The sequence below is a fragment of the Scophthalmus maximus genome, chromosome 10 (genome assembly GCF_022379125.1).
Source record: "Scophthalmus maximus strain ysfricsl-2021 chromosome 10, ASM2237912v1, whole genome shotgun sequence".
Taxonomy (NCBI): domain Eukaryota; kingdom Metazoa; phylum Chordata; class Actinopteri; order Pleuronectiformes; family Scophthalmidae; genus Scophthalmus; species Scophthalmus maximus.
Window position 1 is genome coordinate 9,222,501 of NC_061524.1, and position 9,902 is coordinate 9,232,402.

Here is a 9,902-nt window from a genome sequence, read left to right on the forward strand (position 1 = left end):
TGTCTGTCCATCCGACAGTGTTAGTGTGAGGAGGATGCTGAGCTCTGTAGGTGTTGTGACAATGGCGTCTGATGTGAGTACTATACATCTGTGTTTGTAAAGAGTTACAGTGTCTTTTTTGACATAGGGGTGAATTATCTGGTTATATATGTTCATCTATTGCATGTGAAGACTTGTATTTTATAAAGGTAATATGCTGAATTGTCACTGTAATTTAATTGTCCTTATACAAATGTATAGTTTTACTGTAAACATGAAATATTAACATACTGTCAGAGGCCAGACTTCCACTGTGGCAGTCGGTTGAAAGGCAGCCTTCACGCGTTGTGACACATGCGTGTGTGCGTGCGTGCGTGTGTGTGTGCGCGCGTGTGTGTGTTCAGAGTGCCTTGGAGGTGTATAAGGAGATGGTCCTGCTGTACCTGGACGAGGGCCGGCGGCAGGTCAACTCGCGCTGCGCGGACCTGGAGCCGTGGCAGATCATCGGAGCGACAGTCATCACCACACTGGGAGCAGTCTGGGTCAAAGGCTTCCTCTTCCAGCAAGAAAGTAATCTTTCACACGCGACACACATGGGCACAAAGTAGGCCGGCTACACACTGAATCAGAGACCAGACAACAATCTCCTGACCATGTTCACAAAGCTTTCTGAGTCACACTTGTAATTTGTAGTCATACCCACTGCACTGATGTCATCAGGTTTAACATCTGGTAATCTACCGCTCGCTATCACGAAATGTGGTCTGAGCAATTAAGTGAATTGCTTTTTCCACGAAAACCTTGTTTGAGTTTAAGTTTCACTCGTGCTCCATACTTAGTATCCTCTAGTACAGTACTTGTTTCTGTAGTCTGTGCGACTGAGAAATACCTTCCATCAACAAGAATTTTCGAGATCTGCTATCAATCAATCAATGGTTGAATTCCGCAGCAACAAGGTCAAATCACCCGTCGCACTCTCAGCTCTTTAAGCGAGTGAGATTTGGTCTGAGTGGAAAAAACAGCAGCGTGTCTTTCAGTGCTTTCAGGGTCAGAATAAAAAAGTGCTTCTTCTCTGCACTTCTTCTAGTCTTGTGATTATAGGCCACAGTCAGCTGATTAATATCTGTGGTTGAGTGTGGACGTGCATTTCACCACAGCTGCTGCCTTGTCTTTTTTATTTTTGGGCAATAGGTCTCACATCGCGAATCAAGAAGCAGTGCTTTCGAATCATCAGACGAATCCCCTACATCGGCGTGGCAGTAAGTATCAGTGGTGAATCTGTTCCTCCTCTTTTTTGCCAGCAGATGTGCATATGACTCTGTCGTCTTCGTCTTTATGAGTCACTCTTGGATGAGTGTTTACTGCAGGCAGGGGGAGGGTAGGTGGAGGGGTGGCGGGGGGAGACCTTTGGCACACTTAACATCACGTACTGGTGATAACATTCGGTTACTTGTGGTCATTATGTCACAGCATAAAGCTCACTTTCTGGCTTTATCAAAAGAAGAAAAAAATTAATCGCACAGTTAACATGTTGTCACGTTCAGTCTGTAACACAGTTACTTCACCTTTTATTGCATTTTCAGAGAACAACGATCTAAACATTACATAAATGTTGCTTTTACTGCACCCGGAGACAGTTTATGCCCGTGAGCTAACTCTCTCTCATTCTCTGTTGGCAGATCCAGAGCCAGCTGAACAAGGCTTTGGACGACATGTCCGCCAGTCTTTGTACTCTGAAGAATGGGATGAGCTACACCAGACAGCTGCCACCTAAAGGTCTTTCTCAGAACCAAGTGCTGGACAAGATCAGAGAGTATGAGACTCTGAGTAAGTCTTTGTTCTCTCCTTCATCAACCTCAGTTTTTCAAAACTTTTATTCTGCCAATTTGAAATAAAGATGTGAAGATTTAAAAAATATATATTATTGTTAAGAATGAGAAATGTGTGATTGCTGAAGAGGCACCATGTTGTTGCAGATGAGGTTCAGTGGGAGAAGGGCTGTGTTTCAGGCGCAGTGTACTGGGGCGATGAATCCCTGACCAAATTCCTCGTGAAGGTATGAATCATTTAATTCTCCCCTCTGACAGTTATCAGGATGAAGTTATTTTTTTATTATTCGATAAATGAATCCTCTTGGTCCCTTTAATTGAAATTACTGCCAGCTTAGTCTGTGTGTCGGTAAATATTTGGAGTTTATGCAAAACTCCTTTTTTCTCCAAGGTGTATGGAGATTTTGCGTGGAGCAATCCGCTTCACCCAGACATCTTTCCAGGCGTAAGAAAGATGGAGGCAGAGGTTGTTAGAATGGCCTGCACGCTTTTCCACGGGGGACCGAACTCCTGTGGCACAGTAAGTCGCCACGCAAAATACCAGTTACCCCCAAATGGAGAAAAATGTGGACTTAATGTAACATGTTTGCTTCTGCTGTGTCCAGGTCACTTCAGGGGGAACTGAGAGTATACTGATGGCCTGCAAGGCATACAGAGACATGGCGTATGAACGCGGTGTCAAATACCCTGAAATGTAAGATGAGCTGTATCAGACGTGGGCCCATGTCGAGGCTTGTTCTCGACTGTGTTTTCCTGTTTTCTAACGCATGAGTTCTGATATTATTTTTGTGTTTTCTTCTAATTCCTGCAGTCTCGCACCTTTGAGTGTCCACGCTGCCTTTAACAAAGCAGCACATTACTTTGGGATGAAGCTTGTTCATGTTCCCCTTGATAAGAAAACAATGAAAGTAGACGTGAAGGTGAGAACACTGCACATACAAGACAGCACGCTGTTTTCAGCCATCACTTCCTCACGTGTCGTTTATTCTCTTTCAAGGCTATGAAGAGGGCCATCAACAAGAACACGGCCATGCTCGTGTGCTCAGCGCCTCAGTTTCCTCATGGAATCATTGATCCCGTTGAGGAATTAGGCGAGGTGAGAAGGGAAACATTTCCCCTCTCAATGGGCTCTGAAATGAAAATGGGGAAGTCACATCTCTGATGCTTTCCCCTTCGCTGTGTTACAGCTGGCTGTACGCTACAACCTCCCGCTGCACGTGGACGCCTGTCTCGGAGGTTTTCTCATTGTCTTCATGGACAAGCTCGGTTATCAACTCGCCCCGTTCGACTTCAGGGTAAAAGGTGTAACCAGCATCTCTGCAGACACCCACAAGGTAAGGCGTGTCCTGTTTATTTCCCTGTTTTCAAAACAAATAACCAAGGCTTACAGAAGATTATGATATCTGATATCAAATCCTGGCTGTAGACATAACAATACTTAGAGCAATATTTGATCTCAATTGGTTCCAAGCCATATACTTTTTGAAGTTATTCTAATGCTGCCTTTTGTGTATATATACGTGTGTGTGTTTGTGACATTCCCCTCCAGTATGGCTACGCTCCAAAAGGCTCCTCGGTGATCCTGTACAGCGATAACAAATACCGCCACTACCAGTACTTTGTAGCTCCAGACTGGCAGGGGGGAATCTACGCCTCGCCCTCGATAGCGGGCTCCAGGCCAGGAGGAATCATCGCTGCCTGCTGGGCGACCATGATGCACATGGGAGAGAACGGATACTTGGATGCCACCAGGAAGATCATCAGCACAGCTCGCAGAATCACCAGAGAGTAAGACACTCGGTTTCACACAGTGTGTTAATGACAACAATTTATCTGATCACCTTTGACATTGATAATCTTTTTTTTTCCTTATCGACAGAGTCAATAAGATAGAAGGTGTGTTTGTGTTTGGGGAACCGGAGGTGTCGGTGGTGGCAATAGGCTCAGACGTTTTTGATATTTTCCGTCTGTCTAATGCTCTGACGTCGAAGGGCTGGAATCTGAACACACTACAGTTCCCATCCAGGTACATATAAAACAAATAGTCGTTGCAGTAATTGGTCAGATTCAGTGGCATTATAAATATACAGTAGTAGCTGCTAACAACTGTATGATCTTCTCTTTCACAGCATCCACATTTGTTGCACGGTCCTGCACACCCAGCCAGGGGTGGCAGATCAGTTCATCCGTGATGTCCAAGAGCAGGCCGCCATTATCATGAAGAACCCCTCAGAGAAAACCACAGGAATGGTGAGATAAGCTCTGCGTTCACACCTGAAGATGAATTTAAATCCATACACTAATTATACAAAATACACCCAATGACCAAGTACATCATTGCAATATAATGCAATGCTACAGAAAACTGGGAGGACTTTTAACTTCTGTACTTTTAACTAGCACGCAATATCCCAGTTTTTTTTTAAATAGCTGTAAAAAGACTCTGTGATGTCACATTGTGATATCTCCAGTGCAGCTAAACTGAACTAATGAATTAAAGGGATCTAAAGCATTGATTGTAAATGACGGGTGTCGGCGACAGTTCTCAGATCAAATACCTCACCACTTCGCTTTGAGGCTCCACAATCAGAGGTTGTAACCTGTAACGTTTGTAGTCACTTGTTGCCTATTGTCTGTTGTAGGTTACAGACGTAAGGCATGGTAAACAAATTCACACCCATAGACGATGTAAAGTACAGTTTCCAGAAAGCATTTGTTGTTCGTGATGGAGTGGAAACTCCACCCAGCAGTCAGAAACCTGCATTATTCCTAAAACAATGATACCGTGCACTTGTGAACTCTTGTCTCGTCTTCCTGGGGTTTCAGGGAGCGATCTACGGCATGGCCCAGTCCATCCCAGACAGATCTATGGTGACGGAGATCTCCAGAGGCTTCCTTGACTGTCTCTACAGCACTGAGGTGCGCAAGTCAGACACCAGCCACATGAACGGCAATGGCAAAGCCCACTGAAACAGGATCGGGCCCTCGCAGCCCGACTGCATGCTTGCCTCCACCCTTAGAGCTCAGAGTGAATCGCTCCACAGTTGCCTTATCTTGCACACCTACAGCATATGAAATCTTCTGCAAAGCTCTACGAAACCACAAGCCATTCTTCATTGGAATCAGCCCGCGGGATAAATCACTTGTAATACTGTGTCTGAACGGCACAGAAAAGTGACAGGTTCCAAACACGTGCTTAGTCTTTTCATTTGATTAACTCAGTGTCGTAGAAGTGTATTATATTTTATGCTTTTCATGTTCATTTCAGTGTTTTTGCTGTTGTTTATGCGCATATTCGTCATAATCTCTTACTGATTTCACAGTGAAACCGTTCAGTTTTGTTTTGTTTTTTTTAAAATTCCAAAACATTTCAGCTTGACATCACCGCTTTAAAATCAGTGATGTCTCAGCAAAAACACAGACCACTGAGAGTTTGTCAGAAAAGCCCTCTAGCATGAAAGCCGATGTACTGCTCTCGACTGGCTGCACACGTGAAGGTGTGACGAAGGTGCAATCTCTTCATTGTCGTGCAGTGACAGTTGTCTGGAATATAGCATTTAAATGAAAAGTCACTACAAGAACATATCAGGTTTATCTGTAAATCAAAGACGGTTGTCCGACGTTATGTAGCAGTTTGTAATCACGATCACCCTGTCTTCGTTTTTGAGCAGTTCGTATGATGATATCGTGTTTGTTTAAAGTCTACATGTGTGGTCCATCTACAGGGGCCAGATTTGTAGACAGAGGGAGAATAATTTGGATAGTGGGAGCTTTTATTGTAATGATCATTAGAATGAAAATATTTTTAGATAGGGGAAAAAGTAAGCCGGGCGGCAATTTTTTAAAGTGGAATCCGGACATTATCAGGCACATCCATTATTTTGGTGATTTTTTTCAACAAAAAAAAATCACTTGTAAAGCAATGAAACCTAAAATCCCTTAACAGACTCTTTCACCTGTTTACTACCTTCTTTTAATAATTTGTCTCCTAATTCAATCTACCTCACTTTCTACTCGATGCAAATCATTCATCCACTGAAACACATTCTGACGGGGCAACTGTTTTATTTTCCATTTCTAGCGTAAACGTCACAATTGTAGGACATCTGGTAGTCATTAGTAAGTTTGCTTACATCTACTGATGCTTAAAGGAAACGGCTCCACTGTGATGGAACTTTTTGATGGATAGACTTAGGATATGTACTCATTCACTTATAGGCCAATAACTTAACCAAGCATACTGTAACACCAAAAGGACCTTGTGTTCTCTTTATCTCATGTGCTCTCCTAATATTGCTTGCTGAAATTGTTTATTCCCGTGAAATTATTTTCATGTTTGTGCAATATGTAACTTTTCCTCTTTATGAATGAGAAACGACAGGGAATGCTCCACTATTAATGTTTTACGAGATTCGTTGTTATAGAAGTGTAGTATGGAATGACGGCTCGTCAGCCTTGTTGGTGTAATTCAACCATTTGGGTTTATTAGTGACTTAACCTGTGAGTCTTTGTCATGACTGTTTTTACATACTGAGCAGTTTTAATGAGATGAGACGTGAATGTATTAAGGTTATTAAATGCACAGGGATTTTTTAAGAAATCTTTTAATCAGCTTCCTGGTAAAAAAGACTGATGACAGAAGACAGGTCGTAACACCCCCACTAACGATTGAAGCTCATACTATCATGGGTGTCCGTCAATCCATGCATCCTTAAATACCCCAGCCTTTGACGGGATGTGAAAACCTATGTACGTGCAAAACAAGGGCTTTTCCAACAATGACTCAACCTGATTGCTTCGGAGACACGTCCTCAAAAAGTGTGATGATTGAATGGCCACAAAATCTTCTTTTGAATAAAAACTTTTAATGCACATTCCTGTGTGAGCAGTAACTGGCGGTGACAGCTCTCCATTGCAGATTGTGTAGAAAGTCTACACAGGCTTGTGTTTTTGTACTTTGATGTTCAGTTGCAATAGTGAGAATTCACCTCTCGTGACGTCTCGGCAGTTTCCCTCTTAACATCGTGAGGGATTTGGCTTCAACACAGCAGCTTCGTCAACGTGCACTGCTCCTCCTGATGTCAGGCTGGTAAGTTCAATTTTAATTTTGTAATTTTTAGAAACTGTCAAAAGGGTTGATTGAACTGTTTCTGAAGTACTGGATCCTCCTCTGTACACTATGTGGCCACGTGTACGGTTCTGAATGCATGAGGTTTAAAAGGGTTTTGTCAAGTGTCTGTACACATCAGTGTGCATCCTTGATTCATTTTAAGTTAGGAAGCACCTGCTGGTTTCCCAGAGCAAATCGTCCACAGCAAACACTGTTTACCCACTTAAAGCAGGTAACGATTAACACAGCAGATGGTCGAAAAGAATTGTGTTTCCAGTACAAAGCATTTGGTCTGAGAAGATCATTTTTCAGGAAAATTACTTTTTACTGACAGTCAAGTACAAAAACATTAGGCACATAAGACATGCTGCGACAGAGGGAAACACGCACCGGTGTGAATGTAATATGTAATGACAACTGGAATGGTTGCTGAGGAATCACTTTTAGACTTTGATGTGTAAACATGATTTTACCTTTTCCTTTGGCCAATAATCTCATTCACCGTGTGCAAAACCAACAACAGCATATTTTCAAAAACACATTGGACCCTTTACAGACGGCTACGTTATTCAACCGAAAGACTAGTTCATATTCTCTGGGTTCTGCATGTCACAATATGAGGATGTATGACTTCCACTGAAAGTGTGTTGGTCACATCACAGATGCTTGGTCCATGAACGTGGCCAAAGTGATGTCACGCTGGGACAGCCCTCCACAGTCATGTGTGCTGAGAGTGATCTGGACCTGAGGGAAAAAAAAAAGAAAATCTGTCAAATGACAAGGACAAGCTCTTTTCTTTGGGTGAGAAGTTGAGTGTGTTTGGTTTACGTCGACAGATAAAAAAAAAAATTAAATCTGAATTATGTTTTTAGTTCATCAAGTCATCAAGCCTCCCATACTCAACGGTTTATATATATATTTTTTTTTAAATAAAAAAATTACTTATTGCTTTAGCTGTGGTGTGTGTGTGTGCGTGTATATATATATATATGTATATATATATATATATATGTATATATATATATATGTTTAAATTAGGGTGTTATTGTTTCTACGGGAAACAAGAAAACTTGAATTAAGCCTAGAGATAAAACACTAATCTATCTTTCGTTGTACAGGCCCCTGGCCACCAGACGAATGTGTAACCTTTTTATTTTAGCTCTGTTTTGGTCTTCGTCTTCACCGAAGGGAAATCTTTTGCCCCTGAGTGTCCTTCTCTGCTACAAGGGACTCAAAAGTGTAGAGTCGGAGGCTGTATCAAAACGATAAACTTAAAAACTTCATAGAGCCCTTACAGCAGAGTACAGCAGCTTCTCAGAAAGACACTTCTGCATTTAGTCAGAAAGTGGCTTTGTACACTCTCCTGATGAGATGTGACTGTGTGAGCTTTGTGTCAGCAGAGGTTGAGTTGAATTGGTGAATTTCAGTTATCAGGACAGGGATTTGACATGGGGTTGTAGATAAATCTAGATTACATTATGGATTTGAAGCTCTGGTACATGGTCACAGTACTGTTCTCCTCTCTAGCAAAGAAAGCCAATAAGGACCAAGTCCTGCTGTGATGTATTCATTGATAATCCGGAATGCAGCCACCCTGAGGATTGCAATCGCCTTTGCAGTCTTTTCTACCTTATTATAGACATTGAACCACTCGGGATGATGGTCCATCTTCTCCGCTTGTAGAGCCACTCTGGACATGAAACCAAAAGCCTGAAAGGACAGATCGTGTATAATGAATCATAACATAAAGCAGTTGCTAGTTACGTGTGTTTGGTGAGGTAAGTGGTACGACATATTACGAACCTGATTAAAGTCTTTAAATACAAACTCTTTGTAAATGGCGTCCCGCCCCACAACCTCCACCCACTGAGCGTTGCGTAGCAGGGGCAGGAGGTGGGCCCTCTCCTCCTCAGTCAGACTCTGAATCTTACCAGCCTGACAGCACAGAGCAGAGTACAGCAGATTGTTTTTAAGGGGGCAGTTCCACAAACACAAACTGTGATTGGTTGCACACGAACCCATCTGGAAACAATGAGAGTCTGCATTCCCAGTTTTAAAAAAAAACTAGCTGGTTCAAAGGTATGTGGTGCTGGTGGTGGAAGGGGGTGGGGGGGATCCCTCTATGGTCATTCAGTTCATAATCTCCACACATGGTGCAGGGTCACATGTTCATTCACCCTTCATGACCCCGACTCCCAAGATCTAAACTGCACTGAACATTTCACAACACTCCCCACACAGACATGACTTTATTGTCGAATTAAGAAGGAACTGTTGAAGGTCTTTGTCCCCAGATGAGTGGTCACGCTCAAACAGATGACAAGACCACAGCCTGAAACAGGGCAATGACATCAACGGGTATCATAGCAACGCTCTAATCTGCTTTAGCTGTCGAGCGACTGGGCGGCACACAAACAATACCCACAGGCTCACGCGTCATCTATTCATCTCTCTGGCTCAGTGCGTAGACAAGAGACACAGGAAAATGTCCTTAGGTCATTCTCTAATGCACAAAGTCACACCTGCGCAAATTCAACTTTGTCTAACATTTATCTAGCTGAACATTTGCGTTTCTCAGTCTGCAATAAGATCTGATCTAGTGGAGTTTTAGACAATCCCATGGACAGCCCTGTGAGGCAGTAAAAAGCAGTTATGTGCAGCAGGTCTGACACAGCGTAGAGAAGGTTTGTGTACTCACCATGTTTGCAGAGTGTTTTCATGCACAGAGGAGGTTCAGCTCCGGCTCCCTGTTGCACAGATCAGTTGTGGCAGCCACTGAGAGCAACTGTAATGAATCCATCCCACACATGAGCTGTGGGTCCTGCTCAGCTGCCCCTGCAGAAGCCTGAACAGAAATCCCCAGTGCCCACAGGCAACACAGCCACTTGTCAACACGGGTTTAATCATAAACTGTCATCCGTTGCGCAAGGTATGCATGAGCTGTGTTCAACAGGCAAGGCCAGGCTCTGCAGTGTTTGCTGTGT

The 9,902-nt window shown here is 43.1% G+C and overlaps 2 protein-coding genes across 4 annotated transcripts in view; one reads left to right on the forward strand and one right to left on the reverse strand.

Moving 5' to 3' along the window:
• sgpl1 (sphingosine-1-phosphate lyase 1) overlaps positions 1 to 6,682 on the forward strand; it is a 10,104-nt gene extending 3,422 nt beyond the window's left edge. The window contains exons 1-14 of one of the 2 annotated variants that reach the window (XM_035605608.2): positions 1 to 73; positions 384 to 549; positions 1,171 to 1,238; positions 1,659 to 1,806; positions 1,956 to 2,035; positions 2,200 to 2,328; positions 2,414 to 2,502; positions 2,620 to 2,728; positions 2,806 to 2,904; positions 2,996 to 3,142; positions 3,358 to 3,596; positions 3,688 to 3,834; positions 3,938 to 4,058; positions 4,635 to 6,682. The exon at positions 1 to 73 is cut by the window's left edge and continues 1,591 nt beyond it. In XM_035605608.2, the coding sequence (XP_035461501.1) occupies positions 35 to 73; positions 384 to 549; positions 1,171 to 1,238; positions 1,659 to 1,806; positions 1,956 to 2,035; positions 2,200 to 2,328; positions 2,414 to 2,502; positions 2,620 to 2,728; positions 2,806 to 2,904; positions 2,996 to 3,142; positions 3,358 to 3,596; positions 3,688 to 3,834; positions 3,938 to 4,058; positions 4,635 to 4,778 (1,725 nt within the window). In that variant the 5' untranslated portion in view covers positions 1 to 34 and the 3' untranslated portion in view covers positions 4,779 to 6,682. The remainder of the gene's footprint in view (positions 74 to 383; positions 550 to 1,170; positions 1,239 to 1,658; positions 1,807 to 1,955; positions 2,036 to 2,199; positions 2,329 to 2,413; positions 2,503 to 2,619; positions 2,729 to 2,805; positions 2,905 to 2,995; positions 3,143 to 3,357; positions 3,597 to 3,687; positions 3,835 to 3,937; positions 4,059 to 4,634) is intronic. The other variant, XM_035605609.2, reaches the window with a different exon arrangement.
• Positions 6,683 to 7,222: 540 nt separating this feature from the next.
• Positions 7,223 to 9,767, reverse strand: pcbd1 (pterin-4 alpha-carbinolamine dehydratase/dimerization cofactor of hepatocyte nuclear factor 1 alpha). 2 transcript variants are annotated; one of them, XM_035605610.2, is made up of 4 exons: positions 9,617 to 9,767; positions 8,722 to 8,853; positions 8,548 to 8,628; positions 7,223 to 7,662 (listed from the first exon to the last, which is right to left on the reverse strand). In XM_035605610.2, the coding sequence occupies exons 1-4, from the start codon at positions 9,617 to 9,619 to the stop codon at positions 7,570 to 7,572; spliced, it is 309 nt and encodes a 102-aa protein (XP_035461503.1). In that variant the 5' UTR covers positions 9,620 to 9,767; the 3' UTR covers positions 7,223 to 7,569. The 2 variants fall into 2 exon arrangements, with proteins under 2 accessions (XP_035461503.1, XP_035461504.1); XM_035605611.2 differs by lacking the exon at positions 8,722 to 8,853 and having other exon boundaries at positions 9,617 to 9,764.
• Between the last annotated feature and the right edge of the window lie 135 nt (positions 9,768 to 9,902).